The 21,671-nt window shown below is 37.4% G+C and overlaps 2 protein-coding genes, 2 non-coding genes and 1 pseudogene across 6 annotated transcripts; 2 read left to right on the plus strand and 3 right to left on the minus strand.

Annotated features, from left to right (window-relative positions):
* Nucleotides 1–2,113: 2,113 nt before the first annotated feature.
* LOC148296009 (small nucleolar RNA U3) lies at nucleotides 2,114–2,325 on the minus strand. Its single transcript, XR_015834951.1, has one exon. It is a non-coding gene; the product is annotated as a small nucleolar RNA U3 (small nucleolar RNA).
* A 1,069-nt stretch (nucleotides 2,326–3,394) lies between these two features.
* Nucleotides 3,395–4,169, minus strand: LOC110754465 (uncharacterized). Its single transcript, XM_021955532.2, has 2 exons — nucleotides 3,745–4,169; nucleotides 3,395–3,637 (listed from the first exon to the last, which is right to left on the minus strand). The coding sequence occupies exons 1-2, from the start codon at nucleotides 4,011–4,013 to the stop codon at nucleotides 3,577–3,579; spliced, it is 330 nt and encodes a 109-aa protein (XP_021811224.1). The 5' UTR covers nucleotides 4,014–4,169; the 3' UTR covers nucleotides 3,395–3,576.
* Nucleotides 4,170–7,997: 3,828 nt separating this feature from the next.
* On the plus strand, nucleotides 7,998–10,068 carry LOC110754466 (scarecrow-like protein 32 pseudogene; annotated as a pseudogene).
* Nucleotides 10,069–11,655: 1,587 nt separating this feature from the next.
* Nucleotides 11,656–11,748, minus strand: TRNAY-GUA (transfer RNA tyrosine (anticodon GUA)). Its single transcript has 2 exons — nucleotides 11,712–11,748; nucleotides 11,656–11,691 (listed from the first exon to the last, which is right to left on the minus strand). It is a non-coding gene; the product is annotated as a tRNA-Tyr (tRNA).
* Nucleotides 11,749–13,324: 1,576 nt separating this feature from the next.
* On the plus strand, nucleotides 13,325–17,102 carry LOC110754487 (Phototropic-responsive NPH3 family protein). Of its 3 annotated transcripts, none has more exons than XM_021955560.2 (3): nucleotides 13,325–14,034; nucleotides 15,042–16,151; nucleotides 16,413–17,102. In XM_021955560.2, the coding sequence occupies exons 1-3, from the start codon at nucleotides 13,972–13,974 to the stop codon at nucleotides 16,866–16,868; spliced, it is 1,629 nt and encodes a 542-aa protein (XP_021811252.1). In that variant the 5' UTR covers nucleotides 13,325–13,971; the 3' UTR covers nucleotides 16,869–17,102. The 3 variants fall into 3 exon arrangements, with proteins under 3 accessions (XP_021811252.1, XP_088105966.1, XP_088105965.1); XM_088249840.1 differs by lacking the exon at nucleotides 13,325–14,034 and adding an exon at nucleotides 14,067–14,232; XM_088249839.1 differs by lacking the exon at nucleotides 13,325–14,034 and adding an exon at nucleotides 14,295–14,815.
* The last annotated feature ends 4,569 nt before the right edge of the window (nucleotides 17,103–21,671 follow it).

Here is a 21,671-nt window from a genome sequence, read left to right on the forward strand (position 1 = left end):
AATGCATAGCGTGTTCGAAACAAAAATCTTTTGTGCATCACAATCATAAAAATCCGCCCCAACCAAGACAAATCAAATATATGGACTAACTAGCATTCACAATTTTGAGATGTGGTTAATTTTCTATACATTGACTTAGTTTTTTTAATTTACTAATAAGAAAAAGAGGATTTGGATTTGAGACTTATTTTTAAAGTAGAAGAAAAAAAATCAATATTCATAAATAAAAAGAATACAAATAAACTTGTTAGTACTTTATTCAAATATGTTAAAGAACTTATGAGAAGAGAATCACCTTCACATATATATTGCAAAATTACTTTAAAATCGTTGTATTGATTTGTGCTGATTACTACATTAAATTAGTGCTGGGCCCCACCTTGTATAAGGTATTTTGTATAGTAGTACATGTGAAGGGTGTAATTGTCATTTTAAGTTGATGATGGGGTCCTTGTGATGATAGAAATTATAGAAAATAAGCGAGGGTTATTTTGGTAAACATGGTTTTGGCGCTCAACTCAACTTGAGCGAAATAATTTAGGAGGGGAGGGAGAGAAGGGTTTTGCTTTGCAGATGCAAAATATGCAGGCGGAGGGACTCCCAAAGTCATCGCGGTTTTGAGGCTTTGAGATACTCAAATCAAATCCACCTACGACTTTATATTAAAATGGTCGTGTGTCCAAAATTCCTGGAATTGGTCAAAGTGTTCCAAGTTTGGATTTGGACTCAATTGAAGCCCAACAAATTTAACTAGCTCCCCAAAATTTTATTTTTATTTTTAATTTGGGTCAACTGGCATGGGCTTTGGAGATGGGGATGGAGATGTTGAGGGGTGTGTTGAGGATTTCAATCTAGTCGTCTGAACTCGTTGATCGGATCGGTATTAAGGACTCTCTTATTCTAACCCGTCTTTACGGCTTCTCTATTGGGGATGATGGTAAAATAATGACAAGTGAAGAGGATTAAAAACAAGATGCACTGTTTTTACAGTTACAAAGGCTTTGGTTATAATAGGATAAAAAGAAATCATTATATTATAGCTCTAGAACAAAGAGGAGAGAAGAAAATGATCTCATACTTACAATTTTTTACTTCTGCAATGATTATGTACTACACGTGGAGGAGATTGTTCTCTCTGTCTCTCTCACTCGCTCTGTCTCTCTCAATGATTTCTAGCTATATAGTACACTTGGAGATCATTCATTCGAGCAAATCAACAGCCGTAATTGTGAAGATTTCAAATTATTATTTTAATTGAATGGTTGAGATTAAATTAATATTTTCCACATCAAAAACCAAATGTACATCTTTCTTTTTGGGTAAATACCACGAGATGTCCCCACATCTGGAGGGTGAGACTAATCCCAGCTCGGGATTTGACTTACCCCTAACCACAAAGTGCTTTCAATTGATTTCAAATCACTGCCAGTTAAGCACCAGTCAGTCCGCCAACTGGAAGTAGCAGTTTTCCAACCGCACCACACCTTGTGGTTCAATGTACATCTTTCAATTGCCCTAAAAATGTGTTTATATTCATTGGAAATGGCAGACAAGGGCTTAGCCAAGTCGGGTCTCCATTTTATACCTGAGTTCGAATCCTCCTCTTCCGTAATTTATATTAGATTAATATTGAATGTAGTTTGTATAAATAAAAAATATATATATCCATTGAAAATGCAATTGAGGATATGTAAAAGTGACTTTACATTCCATACTTTACACCTAAACATTGAAGATGCTCCAAAGTCGATATTGTCTAAATTATCTCCAACAATATTCTGTATCAAGAATGAAGTTTGAATTCTTGCCCAAGCCCAAAGTCTCTCCAACAATCCAGTCTAAGTCCAGAAGGAAAACACAGACAGAAAGCTTATAGTACCACACCACATCAAATCAAGCTGATTGAAAGCCTTTTAGTTTGGATGGATGCTGACAATGGACATCAGTGGAGACCATGGTCTTCAATTTCATAATTAGGGAACTTTCAAGTTTTAGCCTTTTAAATAAACTACCTGCCAATTTCCTTTGACAAAAACGTACGGATTGCCCATATGAATGAACCACCCAAAACACAATAAAAAAAAGAGACATTAAAAAGAGAGAGTGGGGGGAGAGCCTGTCAGACAACCGATACGACCACCCCAGCCAGTTACCCAGCTGAGAACGATCCTCTACGGCTATTTGGTTCCAAGGAACCAGAAGCTGTTAATCACGCTCTGATCGTACGGTCTTGATTCATCCACCAGGTTGGGATTCCTGTCTCCTTAGAAATCAAGGATACAGAGGTACGATCCTATAGAACAGATCCTGTCCAAGTAAGGTCGTGCCCTTTCTTCACATGCTGAGCTATATAAACTTGTACAGTATTCTCTATATTCTCGATGTGGGACTCTCAACACTGAGACTTTGTCTTATTTTTGTGTTGATTTCCGTGGCATACAAATGCCTGCCGTTGATTTCGTAGCATCAGTACGTTTCGTTTTCATTGCTTTCACAAATCTTTGTAGTGAACCCTCAAATCAAAGGCATTACACATAGTTTTATCAACAAGTCCTTATTGTGTTTCTACTTCACACTCATCACCCGAAACCCCACTATCACAACATCTCACCCTTTTTACATTTTCTTCTTATTCAAGTTTGGTGCTGCATTCATGCCGCCGCGACCTTCAGACTCCGAAACAAGTCCATGCTCGTTCGTTCCTCGTCTCAACTGGGTTCAAAGCTGTTTCTGTTTTTTAAAAGTTAACTACTTTCTATGCCTAATGGTTGTGGTAAAATTTGTACCCAAGCAAGAACTAATGCACACCTACAATTCGGATCGATTCATTCGCTGAACATAGTAAAAAACTGATCAGAGCATGATTTTGCCGGAAGGATTAGGTGGTGTTCTCAGAGGAAAGTAAAGACACACCAAGGCACCAACCATTTTCAAAGACACATTTGGTTAAAGAGGCCAGTACAAATTGAGTGCTTCACTTTACAATATATTGCTTATTTATAAATAAGTAGAGACTCCACAAAACAATTCCTAATGGAAACAAAAAGCAATTCCAACATAACACAAAGAAACAAACAGACAGCGCCCAAACCACAAATGCACAGCAACTTAGAAAAACTGCATTCCAGTAAGCATAACCCAGATCTGGATCCCGAGTACGTTTCAGTCTAATACAATTATAATGACGTGAACTTAACAAAACCCATTAGATTAATCCAATCTCCAATGGTTAATTTTTTTTATTTTAAATACGTGTAAATGCGTTGATGTTAAATGCAGAGAGACTCGGATCCTTTTAGACCCTTCTCTTCCTCACCACCACCATAGTAAAGTCTTAATAATTCAATATAAGAATTCCCAACACCAAAAGAAAAAAGAGAAAAAGAGAAAAATATAAGGGGAGAGGAGTTAATCTCAGTCTGTATAAGCTAGTTCTCAAATTCTGCACAGTACATGAAAATTCCAAATAAAATACCATCCTCTTAACTTACATAATAATTACAACAAAAGAAAACAGTAAAAGTAAAACTGATCCAGACTCTGTATATGTTCATGAAGGGGGTTGCCGCAAACTCATCAGAACATGAAGGGGGTTGCTGCAAACGCTGCAGGTACGAACACAGACACATTGTTTCCCCTGAAATTACACAAAATTTCCACACACAAAAATATTATAAATAAAAAAACCAACCAGAAATTAAACTGAAAACCAATTAATTACAATAAATAAATTATAATAATTACCCGGAGAGCTCGTCGTGACTAATGGAACTGAGGCTTCGAGCCTTGGCCTTACGTCCTTTCTTGGATGATATCTTCTCAGACTGAGCCTTAACCTCGTGACCAGAAGCAACCCCATCCTCTGAGATTGCAACAAGAGCTGGCCTCCATTGTTGAGCAGACTCTGCAGACTTCGATCTTCTCACACGGCTTCTGATCATCTCATGATCTTGAGTTTGCTTCGACGACGACGACGAACGGTAACACGACCCCAACTCCAACAGGAACTTCATGGTTGATCTGCTGCTTTGGTTTGGTCTGGTATGTATATCTTCTCCACACAAAAAAACTATGTGCTAGCTATAGCCTATAGCTCATGGTTTGGTTTGGCGTAAGTAGAATTAACGTGAGAACGAAGGTTTGTTGCTTTTGGTTGGTTTTAACTTTTAGGTTAGGCATCTATTTATAGGGATGAATTAGGATTTATGACGCTGACGTGGAGTGTCTTCTTTTCTAAATCCCTTATTAATGTTAATCTGTAATCTAATTAATCCTAAGTAACGTTTAGTAATTAAAATGGTAGTTTTGTTTAGTTTCCTATGGGTCCATAATTTGGCAGGTTATCGTAACCTAATCCATTATCCAAATATTATCGGATCTTAGCCAAATAATATCCCGCAAAGTAAAGTTAGATATTATGTTCACAAGATTTATTGTTTTTATTTGTTCTCTTTTTCTATATTTGATTAAATATACGTTCATTTTCTTTTTATACAAGCGATATGAGAGACTTCGAATGCAGATAACTACAAACCCCTTGCGATTTAATACACATTCATGAATCTCTAGTCTCACCTTTTTTTTCCCATGCCTACATGACATGAATGGTCCTTTTTTCTTTTTCCCTAGATTCTTCCTCATCTTTGAGATTTGAACTACTTACAATATTATTAGAATAAAATGACTCAAACACCACTAATCTGAGAACCAAAATACTTAATTTTATAATGATATTTTCCTAATCTAGTGAACTCCCAAAAGAATCAAAGTTCTTGCGACCACCTAACTCAAATCACAAAATATTAAATTGTTGTTAGGCCCCAATATGCAAATTGAAGTCTTGTTGGTCCACTGAGTAGCTGGCCTGGGTCTTCATATGTACTGGCACAATTTAAGGCCGAACATAGAGGTGGAAGAAGAAGAAGAAGAATCTAGATTATAAATCCCACCATAAAAAGAAAATATAAAAAGAAAATAAAAACAATTTAAAAGAGGCCGCACTAGGGAAATACCGACACTTCTCCACCACAAAATGTTACACTTACAGGGAAATTTATAGTTTTTACTGATCATCACATCAATCAAAGATCTTCTTCCAAACCACAATCAAACCCCCAATGAAAATGAAAACGAAAAGGCCATGGCGGCCCCAATTCCATCTTATCTTACCTTGTTATGTAATCCCTATCTTATCTTAGGGGAAAAATGTATATAAAAGAACTTGGGCTTTTCAAAAACAAACACAACCCAGAATAGGGTTTGCCCCAATGGGCTCATCCTACAATGGTGCTGGCTGCATGGGCTGGAGCTTCAATAGGAGATCGATCGCTTAGCACTAACATGCATGCTCGTGTTCGGTGTGATCGTCCGTCAAGTCGTCACATGGTGTTACTTTATTAATACTATATTAAGCAGTGACATTTCTCAAGCTTTGATCACCTCACGTGCATTAACCAATAAACTAAGTCGATAACATATCAAATCATAACTCTGTGGCTTTTGAAGTTTGTTGGTATCAGGCAAACATTTTTAAAAAATTTGATTGATTGATGTCAGGACTAAAGGTTGGGTGAAATCTACAATGCTTATAGATCATTTTTTATTTCAAATCAAGCGACCAAATTTTCCTAGTTGTTGTTTTGACGTGGCATAAAATGCTGTCTTACCCTACTGAATTGTCTTTCAGGGCACACATACATTTCCATCACCTTCAATTGCTCCACTAGAAACAAAATAGAGTTCGAGAGTTCTCGGTCTTGTTTTCTTCATGGCTCTCTTATGTTTGGATGGGATTGGAGAAGAAATATAATTAACCTCCATGAGATCAAGATAATAATGAAGCTCCCCAGCTAGAGATTATCCACAAATTCAGCTAACACCCACTTAGTTTAAACTAAAAAGCATAATTATCTTTTACGTAAGCAATATTAAGAAAGAGGAGATTCAAACACAGAATCTCGGTTGCATGAATAATAACTAGATTGTGCAGGGATGTATTCATTGAGAGACGACATGGCTTGAGCACCGTACATTACACAGAAGACAATTTCCTTTTCCCTTGTGAATGCAAAATCTAAATCACAAGATATTTTTTCGGATCGTCTAAGTAAAGTGAGAGTGACATGTCTCTTATGTGCAGCAGGCTAGGCAAACAAAGCAAAAGCTACAACTTTTCAGTAACAAATTATTCCGGAGAAAAATATGTATATGTTTCTGACATTCATGAATCGTATATATGATGCTTCAAATCAGAATTGAAATAACTACTTTTTCTCTTTTTGTACTTTTCTTACAGCCTTTTGATTTTCCTCGAAATGCAATAATATAAAGGTCAGAGCCAATAATACATACTGTATATATATATCATAATTATTGGTATATAATTACTGAATTTCTTTGGCTGTTTCCAGTCTTTGAGATGTTGATATCAAATAAATGTGCAAATTATGCCAATCTTTTCAGGAATTGAACTTTTTAATTTGGAAATTAACACTTCATATATATTCACGGAAGAGTTTTGGCCTAAGTTTCAGTCTTAATTTATAGTCTGATAACGTAAGAAGCCGGGAACTATATCTCTAGTAAGATAAATGAAATTACTCTTTACTTCAACACAACACTTAGTTAATTGAAGTCTCATCTCATGTATTGACTTTATACAAACACATGAAAAACGACCCGAGTGGAGATGGGTAGTTTCTAGTTATATATAATCCATTTTTTTTTAGTATTTTCTAGGATTTCCGTCTCCATGCAAACACTGCAAAAGACAAATTAACCTATTTCATTCCATATATATATATATATAAAGCCTGTTTAATTTGTTGCACCTTCCCCCGGTGCAGCTTCGTTTACTCAAAACAATGATTGAGGAAGAATTCTTCTTTTTTTCTGCTTTTCCCTTTTAAAATAATCAAACATTAATTCACAAAGGTTTTTATGTGCCAATATTCCATGGTCTTTAACCCCATATGGAACTGACATGTTTGTGAGATGACCACATTTGTCCTCGTGGGAAGAGGTCTAATTTGTCTTTTCCTGTGGCTTCACGTGGCACAAGAAACCAAGTGCAAAGGATGGGTAACCATCACAAAACTCAAAGGGAAATCCATGCTGATTAAATTAGTGTTGTGGTTTTGTCTTAAATCGTATTGCATGAGTGCAAATTCGACAAAACACTGGCCGGCGAAGACAGCTTCTTTAACCTACCCTTTACTCTCTTCAACACCTCCCACAATTGCTAGTCTCTTAGATAATGAGAGGTGCTAAGTAATTAGCAATATGCCAAATTTGCTTGGAGCTAGCCTTAGCTGAGCTCCGTCTATGAGAATTGAAGTGCTAGATTCTTCTAGTCTGAGTACTGGGAATTGAGTAAAAAAATAAGAACAAAAGAACAACGCAATTTTGAATATTCAAATGGGTTTACTTGGTTTTTAATGGTGTTAATTAACGATATCAATGATTTACGATGTGTATCGCTTTACCTCATCTCATATGTTTTGCTATCATAAATTTTCATTAACTAATTAACACATTCGAATTTGATACATCTTTCAATGAAGTGTAACAAAATATCAGTAGACGAAAACATAGTTAATGACATTACCATGTTGATACCTATAGTTCTTACTTAGAGACCTCCCCATCACTCTATATTACTTCATGGGTAATGCTAGGCTTACCACATTCATATCATCTCTCTAATAGAGGTGGAGCCCACCAATATAATGGAACCCACCTCTATTAGAGAAGTGGTATGAATGTGGTATGAAAAATATGGTAAACCTAGCATTTTCCTTAGTTCATATACCTTTAATTCCCCTTTTCGTAGGGATGCCACTTAATTATTAAATAATTGGTCCGGATATTTCAAGAGAAATGTGGAAGTATATAATATTCATCATACGTGCAACTAATTATCAATGCATTCTTGTCATTTTATTATCAATCTGAAAGTTCGTATTGTGTATATATACCATATTTATGTATAGGCTCTCTCTAGTATATATATGGCTCAAGGAGCAGATAGCTCTCAACTCCGTGCATGTTTCATAGACAGAAACACATCTAACACACAAAAGCCGTAGACAGATTTCCATTAACCCAAGGCCTCATATATCTCTTGAACCTCTAGAAACTCACATACCAACAGATAAAACCCTAGCTCTTCAATCCCATCCACCAATCTTCACAGGACGCGTGTCCAGCACCCAACTGTCCCTTTCCTCTCCCTCCTCCTCCTCCTCCTCTTCCTCATCCTCCTCCTCCCTGAAGCTCCTTCTTTTCCCCCACATATTTCCAATAATCACAGCCATGAAAACTGAAGTTAGAGGAAGCACCACCTCCATTTCTCTACAAAATCCTACTACTATCTTCAACACCTCTCAGGGCCCTTCGCTGACCGGCGCACTCAAAGGTTGTCTTGGAAGCCTTGACGGAGCATGTATAGAGAAGCTCTTACTTCACTGTGCAAGTGCCCTAGAGAGCAACGATGTAACCTTGGCCCAACAAGTGATGTGGGTGCTCAATAATGTTGCTTCTTCTGTTGGTGACCCTAACCAAAGGTTGACCTCATGGATCTTGAGGGCATTGATTTCAAGAGCCTCCAAGGTTTGCCCTACACCTATGAATTTCAATGGAAGCACTAGTAGTAGTACGATCCCAACTAGGTTGATGTCGGTGACCGAGCTAGCCGGGTATGTTGATCTAATCCCATGGCATCGTTTTGGATATTGTGCATCAAATAGTGCTATTTTTAAGGCAATTCAAGGGTGCCCAAAAGTCCATATCTTAGATTTTAGCATCACTCATTGTATGCAATGGCCTACTTTAATAGATGCATTAGCCAAAAGGCCTGAGGGGCCTCCTTTGCTTCGAGTCACTGTTCCCAATTGGAGGCCACAAGTTCCTCCTTTGCTCAATGTGTCAAGCGAAGAAGTTGGTCTTCGTTTGGGGAATTTCTCTAGGTTTAGAGATGTCCCTTTTGAATTCAACGTGATTGAAAACTCATCTTCTTTGGAATTGCTATTGAGTACTCAATTAAATCCTTCTCCCCTAGACCTCCGGGATGATGAGGTTTTGGTTGTAAATTGTCAAAATTGGTTGCGCTATCTCTCCGATGACCCACGTGGCGGTAGCCCGAGTCATCAAGATGGCTCTATGCGCAACACTTTCCTTAACATGATTAGATCCCTTAACCCTAGGATCATAGTTGTGGTGGATGAAGATTCTGATCTTAGTGCACCAAGTCTTAGCTCAAGAATAACCACTTGCTTTAATTACATGTGGATACCCTTTGACTCCTTGGAGACTTTCTTGCCCAAAGACAGCGCCCAAAGGATGGATTATGAATCTGATGTTGGTCACAAAATTGAAAACATTATTGGATTTGAAGGGCACCAAAGAATAGAGAGGTTAGAGACAGGCGTTGCAATGTCACAAAGAATAAGGAACGTTGGTTTCTTAAGCGCCCCGTTTTGTGAAGAGACTGTAAAGGAAGTGAAGGGCTTGCTAGATGAACATGCTAGTGGTTGGGGCATGAAGCGTGAAGAAGATATGTTGGTGCTCACTTGGAAAGGGCACAACTCAGTTTTTGCCACAGCTTGGGTTGCAAATGGGCCAAATCCAAATGGGTTGTTAATGGAGGATTAATTGGCTTGAAAAAAGAAAAAAAAAAGTTGTTCATGCAAAGTGAAGTTATGAATTTGGACCTACCATATGGGGATTGGGGGGAGTGATCCAGGTGATCGAGAGGCAATGACAAAAGCTTATCTGGTTGCTTTTTTCTCTTCGTCAAAAAGCTGCAAATGAGCACCAGACAAAAAGGAAAACGGCAGCCATTTTGTGGAAAAATGATTTTTTCACGAGCACTTTGTATTGAAGCTATAGCTGCTGTGATCCATCACATGAAAGGCAAGAAAGAGGAGAGAGAGTGAGAATGGATATATTGTTGTCTGCTGTTTTTGTATGGGACAAAGTCTATAGTACTTTAATGTTTTTCCCATCTGTACGTACGTGCAGGCTTTTGTTCCATGATCAGTTCTGTGAAATTTAACTTTTGTTTAGCCCTTTCTTTAATCATAAGAGTAACTATTCCCTTAATAATTTCTTGTTTTGGCAACAGTTTAAGTGACAATATGTACGAGTGGAATCTTGAAAGCTACTTCTTTTTCTTACTCAAATTAGTAACTTGGCTTTTGTTCCATAAGATCAACTTATCTGTTAAAGGCATCTTTACAGACATGGATATATATATATATATATATTTTCTATGTTTCGGATTGTGTTTTATTCTTGGCCCAACCTTAGAGCTTGAATTTTAGGGTAAATCTAGGAACAGAAGCATGCATGCGCACATACCAACGAAACAGTGTATCAATTGTCGAGCATGAAAAGAGAAACATATAACAAGGCCCACATTGCCTTTAATTTCATGAGTCGTCATCTTTTTGTTTCGGATGTTAGGATTCGAACTCACGATCTTTTTTGAGAGAGCAATTGCTCCGAACCACTACACTAGTTGTAATCTTATTGTTTTGTCTCAATTTAATCCTTTAATTTGTATTCAATTAATTGCAGCAACTTCAATGAAGTTTCTAGTATATTGCATCTCCGTTTGGTACACCAACTCATAGCTCTCCATAAACATATGAACGTGGATTTGTAGGAGCCATTTTACATAAGTTGGTCAACAATTCATTATTTTTTTTGCATTATGCAAAAATGAGAAGAATTAACGAATTTGGTACTAGTCAGAAAAACCGCACTAATTGTATATGACTTTTAGTAGGGAAACTTTCATCCGAATATTTTACCATGCAACCTTCATACCAAATTATAGCACCTCGATTTCGAGGGCAATGTTTGCGAATGTGAAGGCTTGCTTCAAGTATATTTGACAATCAATACTATCTTAATTCTAAGGTTTACCCATAAAATTCAATTATGGAAACACATCAGAAAGTCTAGGGATTTTCATAAATAGACCCATTCTAACATGGCATTTTATACAAAACCCCTTAGAAAACATATTTGGAGAAAAAAAAACCCTTAATTAGCCACTTGTTAGGTTCTAATTGGTTATTAGGGTGTTACAATTTTTTCACTTGAAATTAATATGTAGTTACCAATGAGATGTTAGTTGGATTGACCCAGGTCTTTGGTGTAATCCCAAGTAGTTGTGAGTTCAAATTCCCATTATACTCTTTCACCACTCGTCATTTTAAGTAACACGATGTAGAAGTGAAAGCTTGAAAGCAATAACTCGATGAATAGCTAGTTCATTTTCGTACTCAAATTAGTAACTAGGCTTTTGTTCCATAAGATCAACTTATATGTTAAAGGCGACCATATTATTCTTTGTCCAAACCTTAGAGCTTCAATTTTATGGGTAAATCTAGCAACACAGAAACATGCCTGCACGCATCCCAAGGAAATAGTGTATCAAAGTTGAAGTATGAAAAAGTTAAATATATAACAAGGACCACATTGCCTTTAATTTCATGAGTTGTCATCTTTTTCTTGATCGCGGTAATTATTGTTTTGTCTCAAATTAAGCATTTAATTTCTCAATTAATTGCAGGGCTTCAATGGAGTTTATAGTATGAACAGAAAAGTTTGGCCGTTGAGAAAAAAAGGAAATTGAAAATTTATAAATCCGACCTGCCGGATTCGAACCAGCGACCTAAGGATGGCTGAGAGCACATAACCCACTACAGTCCTCCGCTCTACCAACTGAGCTAAGGTCGGATTGTTGGTGTTTACATTGTCAGATATCTATATGAAACGTAATATTTAATTTCCGAAGCTTGGGCCTATTGAGCTGGTAGTGACTTTAAGAAAAAGCCCAAGATTGAGTAGCATGCAATGTGAATAGTTTGGGCTCAATTGAAACCTAAAATAAGTCTGGGCTTAAGGCTCTAGCTAATAAGCTTGGGCTGTATTGATCCTACAACATGAGTGTAAATATATTTTTTTTGGGGTCAGCTACAAAATGAATTTAATTAAGTTGTAACTTGTGATGTGGTGGAAAGAGTATTAACACACACAACAAAGTTGTAATGTTGAAAGACAATTTTATGAGATGAACAATGCCCAATCATCTCTCTTAACTTTTTCTTTTTTGAGAGCAATCATAATTTAAATAACAAATGGGTAAATACAAGAGATGTACAAGAAGAAAACACTCCAAATGGAGGTTCTTGCGTACAATAAATCGGGAACATTAAATCCAACAAGATAGTGAGTAATAAATATTACAAAATCAAGCCTAGCTCACTTAGAGTTGACATATAGAGGATCAAGAAGACTCCTTACAGCACTAGTGCGACAAAGAGACCATGAGAATAACTTATTCTGCATGAACAAAGAACCAGAAGCACCAAAAGTGAAAGGGCCTTACCACTCAACATCCATTTGCCCAAAGAATACCACAACACCTCTAGCATCCCACATGATCTCACTGCACCAAGTCTGAAACATCCGTCAAGATCTTACAACTCTACCTCCGCAACATAAAGGATCTTTAAAAGCCAATAAAAAGGGATTGGGAAGAAACAAAACCCATCACAAACTAGAAAGAAGCAAAACCCAACATAAAACTGGGGAGGAAAATCTCTCTACAACATGACGGGGGAGAGAGTCGCTCAGTTTATTAGCCGAAGGGGTTGGTTCCAGGGAAAATCCCTGGAACCAAAGACCAAGAAGAAAGGAAAAGAAAAAGAACAAGGGTTGAGAGAAAAGGAGAGAGTAGCATCTCTCTTAACTTTTTACTCTCGACTTATAAAACATCCTTATATATGAAAAATCCGAGAAATAACTAGAGTTATCTCAACTTTCACATAACATAAGTCCTTAAATCCAAAACAAAACCAAAGTAAAACTCATTCTATATGAAAATAGTTAATGTGTCACATCAATTGGGTGTACCATATTGTTGTGTTTTTAAATAATGTGTCACATAAATTTTGTCAAAAAGTAACGGAGATAAAAGTTGTGATGTACAGTGTACTTGTGTTGCGTTTTCCTGTAACGTTGTAGAAGGAAATCACAAATGGTTCATGAGAAGAAATGAGGGAACCATTTGTCTGGCAGAGAGTCGGATCTGTTGGTGGGACCCACGTGACAGAAGTGGGGTCCTCCAAAGCCACGTCCTAATAGCAAACGTCCAAATAGTACTCAACCAACGAAACAAAATAAATAATTGAAAAGAAAATCTGAAATGGTCTAGATGGGCATTTCGGTCAATGTAACAATCCTTGCCAGGGAGGGAAGAAATAAATAAAGTAATGGATAGGGGAGGGGAAGGCAATGGGTGCACTGCAGACATACAGAGACTTGCAGCGATGAACGTGGAACAACCAACCAAACAAAGGCAGGGAAAGCCAGCAACAAAGCTTCACTTCCAAGCTTTAAAATGGTCTCCCTCACAAGAATATCACACATTAATATTATTATTATTCACTAATATGCTTTTGGGGTTTTCATAATTAATTTTCTAAGCTTAGATGTATTTTCTCTGGGAATGTCAGAATGTGGCCAGTGGTCTAAATATATAGTATTAGTAACACACACTTCAACTGCTCTCTCTCTCTCACTGGGGTTCATAGTCAAATATTATATATCATACTTTTCTGTCTTTGCACTCTTTGTTTAATTCCCAGTTCTCACTCTTTAGAAGCTTGTCCTCTATATCCCAGTTGAGAACCACATTGCTTCCGCCTGAACCAATGGTGTCAATTTGCATTAACCAAAGTCCTTAACCTCTTTCCCTTTGTCTTCTTTCCCATTTCAGAATATGGATTTGTGTCCTCTACCTCCTCCTCTCTACTCCCCGTTTGGCCTCCTCACCTCTCTGTCTTCGTTGCACCGTTAAAAATTACTTCTTTTGCTTTTCTGATTGCAGTTCCCAAAAAAAGACTCTTGATTTGAAGTGGGTTTTTGTTCATATTTGGTTTTTTAATCATTTGGGTAATGGAGGTTCATTGTGATCTTGAAGTTGATGTCAATGGGGAAGAGTCTTTCATGGTGGACAAGGTAATTCTGTACTTGCAAGTAGTAGCAACCCCATTTCTTTTTCTTCTGTCCAAATGGTGATCTTATTCCACCATTTCTTTGTGTTTAATTTTGTTTACTCTCCTTGTACTGGAAGTGGATTCTCCTCTCTGTATTGTCAGTTCAGTAAATCATGACAGGCCTGAGAGACTGAGATCCTTTATTGCTTGCCAATAATTGGTTGTTCTCTCTCTCTCTCTCTCTCTCTCTTATTGTTATAGAGTCTTGTGCTTGAATTGTGAAGTTTTACTGATTATCTTTCTACATTTCGTGCATGCTCTGGTAATTTTTCTTTGGTTGCTTTCCATGTCCTCCATCATGACTGATGAATTAGAAAGATTTTTCCTTTTCCGTCCACCAATTTAATTCACACCTAATTTGCATTGATGTGGGTCATGGACTCATGGCTACCTTAGCTTTTGTTCTTCTGTTCTGTCTATTTAATTCACAAATTGCACGTTGATTTGGCAGGCCTTTTTCTTTTGCTTCATTCTCTCATTTATTGCTGGTGTTTATGGGGCTCTCCCGTTAATAAGTGCCATGAAAGTAACCCTTTTGAGATGTACTAAGAGTTACTTTCATGGGCACTTATTACAATTTTGTGCCCTTCTTTGCTGGGTTGATCAGCATAAATCTTTTTGGAATTGCCCGTACCACAATTTATTGCCTATAACGACCTCTCTCCATTCTTTGGCAGCTTCTGGTGTAGATTCCCACTTTTTATTTATCTTTTTTTTCCCAATTCAATGAGGTCATTCTTTTGGTGGGTTCCTCCTCTCCATTCTGGAATTTGTTGGGGGGTTCTGTCCTTACAAAATTTCTTCAGTACCTGCAAGTTAGAAGCCTAAATCTTGCATAACATTGTTTCCAGTAATTTAGTAGCTCTCTAAGTGACAATGATTGTCTCTTTTGAGCGAAGGAGTATTAATTTTTTAAAAGATAATGTCCCTTCCTCCTTTAACTCTGTGTTTTCATGATCATTTCTGCAGAAAATTATTGCTTCCTACTCTGGCAAATTGAGCAAATTACTTGGCAAATCAAAAGCTAACTCAAGAAATCTTAAAGTGGTATTGCATGACTTTCCAGGAGGAGCAGAGAGTTTTGAGCTAATTTCAAGGTTCTGCTACAACCATGGCAGCACCGACATAACTCCTTCCAATATTTCCCTCCTATATTGTGCTGCACAGTTCATGGAAATGAACAATTCTGTCACTGGAACACATAATTTATTGGAAAAAGCAGAGAAATCATTTGAAGCGATCAGATATTGGACATGGTCTGAGCTTTTAATGGCTTTGAAGCAGTGCCAAGATTTACTTCCAGCTGCTAATTCTCTGAGCCTACTCGAGAAATGCTTGGATACCCTTGTTGCAAGATTGCCTTTGACAAGCGAAGCGAGTCCTTGTCCTTCCACTTCATCCCCAGATAGCTCTGGTATTCGGTTTTCATGTGACACTCGAAGCACTGAGAGTTTGAAAACCAGCTCATCTCGGGCAACCTGGTGGTTTGAGGATCTTCTAGTTTTAGGTCCAAATTTGGTTGAAATGCTGGTCAAGTCCATGATTTCTCGAAAACTTGATCATGTTATCATTAGCAGGTTCCTCTTTTATTACCAGAAATCGAAGTTTTACACTGCCAAATCTGATGCCAAGCGCACCATTGTGGAAAGAGTCATTGATATGCTCTATATTCTTGATCAGAGCTGTGTTTCTTGCAAGAGTTTATTTGGGATTCTTCGAGTTGCTCTGAATTTGAATATAAACAAAAGTAGCAGGAATAAGTTGGAGAGCATGATTGGTTCACAGCTCGATCAAGCAATATTAGACAATTTGCTTGTTCCATCCCCACGCGGGATCAATTACTTGTATGATGTCAATCTTGTTCTAAGGTTGTTGAAATCATTTCTGAGTGGAGGAATCTGTCAAGCATCGCCCACGCGATTGAGGAGAGTTGCTGCCTTGTTGGATTTGTATATGGCAGAAGTAGCCCCAGATCCTTGTTTGAAGCCTTCGAAGTTTGTGGCTTTAGCCATGGTGATGCCGGATTCTGCCAGAGACTCCTATGATGAACTTTACCATGCCATGGACATGTATATAGAGGTATTGCATTTATATCAAAGAATTTTTTTAAAGCTATCTATTGCATGTATTTTTGCCATGTACATGAGAAAGCATATTGTGGGTTTGATCTGCACTCTACTCTGTTTCATAACCTTTATTCTTGTTAAGTTTTGATCTAGTAGCATATGATCCGTGCATTCAAATAGGACATTATTAAAAGATCTTAAAACATTGAGACTCTTTTGATTTTGAAGATTATTTGTATGAGGTTGTTTATGCATTGAATCTGCTTGGTCATAGGTGCATGCAGGATTGTCAGAAGAAGAAAAGATGAAAATTTGTTGTGTGTTGAACTATGAGAAGCTCTCATCACAGACTTGCATACACCTGTCTCAGAATAAAAACTTTCCATCAAAAGTAGCAGTCCAAGCTCTCCTCTCTCAGCAATTGAAGCTTAAAAGCTTACTCCATGCAACCAACAATTCTAAGTCCTACGCTGACTCCCCTTGTAGTGCCAGCGAGGTTGGAAATGGGGGAAGGAAATTCGATGCCAATGAACAACTTGTGCTTTATGCCGGTAAACTCAATCTCTCAGCTGACAATGAGAAACTTAGAGCACATTTGCAAGGCATGCAGTGCAGGGTAATGGAATTGGAGAAACTGTGCAAGAAAATGCAAACTCAAATGGCAAAGTTTACAAAATCAAAAGCATCAAGCCACAGTCATACAAGATCTGTGCCCAAACTCTGTTCATGATAGAAGTTGAGCATTTTATTCCATTAGTTTTTAAGTATTATCTCATCTCTGTATAGCGCAAGGGAAGGGGTTTTTGTGTTTGCAACAGATTTTTCTTTCTTTGCTGGATAACTAAAGGTGAAAAGCAAGTTGTTTCACTTGCAAAGATTGAGGAAATCTTTGGTTGTACAGTTACAGAAAGAGAATTTCTGTTGAGTAACTTTTTCTTTTAATGAAATGTCCCTGTTTATTTCATGTAGTGCTCTTGGTACAAGATAGGATTTCAAGGTTAAGTCATTTTCCCCAGTCACTCTCACATTTTGGGGCATTCTGGAGTGCAAGCTGGCAAGCATATTTTCTGCATGAATAGGGAAATATGAGGGTGAATGAAAGCTGAACATATTTGCTTTTCTGTTTGTTCAAGCATCCATCATCATTATCATCATCACCATGGTAATTTATCTACAAATAGATTCTAGAAGATTAAAATACTTCTGTCATATAAACCAGTCAACTAATGAAACAAAGAATAATAGTTACTCACTGTTGAGATATAAAAAGTCAAGTGTAGTTGTTGTTGACTTGCCACAAAAAAAACAGTAAAAGTAGAGAATTGAATAAAATGGTCCACTTATTGACATGAACAACACTCTGTTCTTCTTAGATTCCTGAACAGTCTTGGCTGTATAATATAGTTTTCTTTTTAGGTAGCGGATTGTGTTCACCTAACTTATTGCCAAGTTGCCAAACATTTCATGGGATTACAAGTTTAAAAACACTGAAAGTAAAACAATAATGTGAGTGAGTGAGAAAACTGATGCCTAGGTAACAAAATGAACCCTAACAGTCAGTAATGTGATCCAAAACCAGGCATTCTCTGCAATTATGAACTAATTAAGAGGCATAAATTCCCAATTATAATTTGTTCGAGGACAGAATTTTGGTATTTTCTTCTGGATCACTATTAATATTGCAGAGACTTGTAGTGAATTGGTCTTCAAAGAATTACTTCACCGTGTTTGGGAAAGTCAATCACCTACTCATGCGTGAGTACTCTTAAGTTGAATTTAAAAACCATTAGTCTAAGGATGAAAATCTAAATACTCCACCAATATAACAGAGTTTGGCTTCCGATTTGAGTTAACTTGGACTAAGTCCTCCTCCATTTACATAACGTAATATGAAGGATCACTATTTACATGGACCAGAATTGTGTGTGGATGACTCAAATGCTATAGGTTGGTTTTCCGGGTCAAACCTAAATCTTGGTGAAACCAAGATGATATCATACGAGTGGAGAGACAGAATCCCACGAAAGCATTTTCCTTTTCCTTAGACGCCACTTTTCTTGTACTAATTCCTAGGTCTTACTTTATTCTTAATTATGATCAACCACGGATTATAATATAACCTAAGCAAACAGAACATACCACATTCATCAAGTATGAGCATTTCGATGAGAAAATGACTTTTTTAATGTTGTTTACTTGTTAATCTGTTACTGGTATTTATAGTTCCCTAGTTTGAATATTGAATGGCAAGTGGCATTGCCACGTACATAGAGAGACCTTTCTTTCATGGAAGCAACATGTTTCGTGGCTTTGCCTTGTCCCTCTTCGTTCCCTCTTTCTTTAATATAGACCCTAAACCAATTCAAACGAATCTCTCAAGAAGATAAGAAACCAAAGGAATAATAAACAAAACTCCTCTTTTTTTTCTTTTCTTTTTTCTTTTTGCTTCCTTGAACGAGAAGTAGCACGAACTTCATAAGACATCACCAATTGAATAGAAATTAGCTACAAGTTAAAAATGAGAAGAGAGAAAGATGGAGAGTAGTTGTTATTTAACTAAGTAAAAAAAAGAAAAGATTGAATACTTGGGTTGGGTTTTACCGTCCTAGTAAAGTATAGTGGAAAAATGAGTTACAATTGTGATCTATGTTGCACGGACACTTCAATTTGTTGGAGTGTCGGATTCTCAAACACGCGTTGGACACGATCAACGGACTTGGGACACTGTTGTCGTATGAATTTCACTTTAGAAAAAAAAATCTTATTAAATGTAGGCCAAATCCCCAAAGTAGTCGGGCCTTACAACTGCTAGGCCTTTTTGTAAAGTTGGTGGATCATCGAGATAATTGGTCCTACTTTTATAGAATACAACTGCATATTTTATCTTTCTTAATTTTAAAATTAAAAAAATTAAAAAGAAAACCAATTGACATCGGCTTACACAGCAAACGAAAAAATGAATTTAATTGATAAAACTAGTTACCAAAGACTTGGTGTGAACCAAACGGGTCGACTGTGAAGTAAAGCAGGAGGAGTATTGGACAAACGTAGAGGTGTAAGGCTTCCGTTTGTCATGGAAAACACTCCAAAATCGTGGGCAGCCGACAGTGATGATAAACAAGGATAATCGAAAGCAAAATAGATGCAGTTTCTTTCGAGTGTCTTGCTCTTATCATTATTAAGGATGCAACTACTATATCTATGCATAAATATGTTGGTCGTCTCGCTTTAAAACAATATTCGATCACCTAGGTCAAAAACTTGTACCCATCGAGGAGGACCACCACCATAAATGTCATGCTCCAACTTGAAAACCCGAAATCCCTTAGTCTTAGGTGGATTGATGTAACTGCCACTTGTACTCTCAAACAAATGAATTTCTTCATCTTCATCATCTTCATCACCCATTAAAGAATAGTTAGTCCTACGAAGAATCATAAACAACTCCATTGATGTAGAATCTGTTGCTAGCTGCATGCAAGGGCGGAACTACATGTAGACTGGAGTGGGCTTCAGCCTGGTGCAAGATTTAATAAAATATTAATTTGGTGCAAATTTTATAAGATATTTCCTACTCCCACGAATATTAGTCCACCATTTGTTAAGCTAGTTGGCCCACAAAGTCACATACTTGCTTTATATATTAATATAACTTGGGTTTTTTTATTTATTACTTTGTGGTTTGGAGGCCACGTGAGTGGGAACCATTGTTTCTTCTCTTTTCTTCTTCTTCCGATTTACAGGTTAGCATTTAGATCTACAAGTGCAACAAAGCTTTAGTGTTTATGCCTCTCTGTGTACATTTTTTGGATATGCTACTGCTACGAATTGTACTTTTGTTCGTGTTTCTGCTTCCCACAGTTTCAGTTTCTGATTCCCACTTGGTTCTTACTGTATCAATTAGCATACCAAAAAAAAAAAAAAATTGGTTCTCATTGTTTATATAGATCTTCTATACAAAAAATTAAAATTAAAATTTTAGCACACCTCCAGAAAAATTCCTGGTTCCGCCATTGGCTGCATGTCTTCAAAGTCAGTGACATGCAGGGCACCATCATCCGTTCTCCATATATTGTAGAACATGAAAGGAATCGGCATAACCAGTTTTTGAGCCCTATAGCTAGGACGACCATCGGCATCTTGGATGATGTCAAACACCGTTAAAATCTTGGGTTCATCCTCATCAATTGCAGCATATAACTTCCCACCCAAAATTTCTATATCACAAAAATTGAGCACTTCATCGATGAATGTCCAGGATTTGTCTGCGGGATTACAGAAAGCTAAATGACCTGTTGAGCAAAGGCTAGCCACGAAACAATGTTGGCTTGTTGGTGATGCAGAGGCAACTACTTTAACAATGGGGAAGGAAGGTCCATTGTTGTGTTAAATTGATATCAAATTTTATATTTTAGGTTGATTAACAAAACAAAGACATAACCTTTTTAGGAGAAATGTATGCAGAGAAGGAAGAACAGAGTATTGAGAATGTTCTCTATATTTCTATATCCCAAAAACTCAGAGGAAAAAACAAGCCTATATTCTGCTTTTTAGTCAAATGCCCAGATCCTATTTTTTTAGAGAGCAAGGACTCATTTCCAGCCATTTAGGCCATCGAAGGCTACGATCCTTCCACTTGGAGAAAGATCGGATAACACAGTACAACCCAAAAGGATAAGAATAACAGCTGTGTAAGATTCTAAAAAAGGAAATATAACTAGCCATTACTAGCTTAAAACTAACAGCTATTTCTAAAAAAAGGCAAGTTCTTCTGTTGGCACTAAATCTTGAATAGATAGAGATGAGTGCAACTTACAAGTGGGATGGACGATCAAGAGATCGATTGGGTGTTGGATGCCGATTCTTCCTGTCCTTGGATGCTGATCCTGAATAGAAGATAAGCGAAGCTCGTGAGGTCTATGGAACCGGTGTGGAACCAGCCTAAGACCCTCCGATGCTCAAGTAAGATTGTTTTTAAGAGCTCTTGCTGTTGACCATATAGAAGTATAAAAGTCAAGCTGAAAAGTCTTACCCCTGTATTGTAGTGGGAGGGGCATACTTATAGAGGGCATTTAGTATGCTCTTAGCGCTCATTTTCGATGTGGGACTCGTGGGAGGGCCCTATGAGGTTGACACGAGTCCTTAGATATTTCAGGCGGGTGCTTCGAGGTTGATTCTGCAGAATCGGTAGGGGATACCGATTGTAGGCTGTGTTGGGCCCTGTAATGATCTTTTGCTGCTTTGAGACAATATCATCAGTAGCCTATGCCGATTGTCCGAGGCCTTGGGTGCTTGGGCGAGTTTATGAGATCCACGTGTCGTTGTACGAGTGGAGGGTCAGATATGGTACAAACATCTTCATCTCTTCGATTTCTTCATTCTCTTCACTTCCAATCTGCAGGATTGTCATCTGCAGGTTGATTTAAGCTAAGTATGCAGCTTAATTCTCAACAGCCTCTCCTAAGCTGCTTACTAGCTTAACTCCAAGCCTCAATCTCAATTGATTAAATATATCCTTTGGCAAGGCCTTTGT

Source organism: Prunus avium, chromosome 3, assembly GCF_965620075.1.
Source record: "Prunus avium chromosome 3, drPruAviu1.hap1.1, whole genome shotgun sequence".
In the NCBI taxonomy this organism is placed as follows: domain Eukaryota; kingdom Viridiplantae; phylum Streptophyta; class Magnoliopsida; order Rosales; family Rosaceae; genus Prunus; species Prunus avium.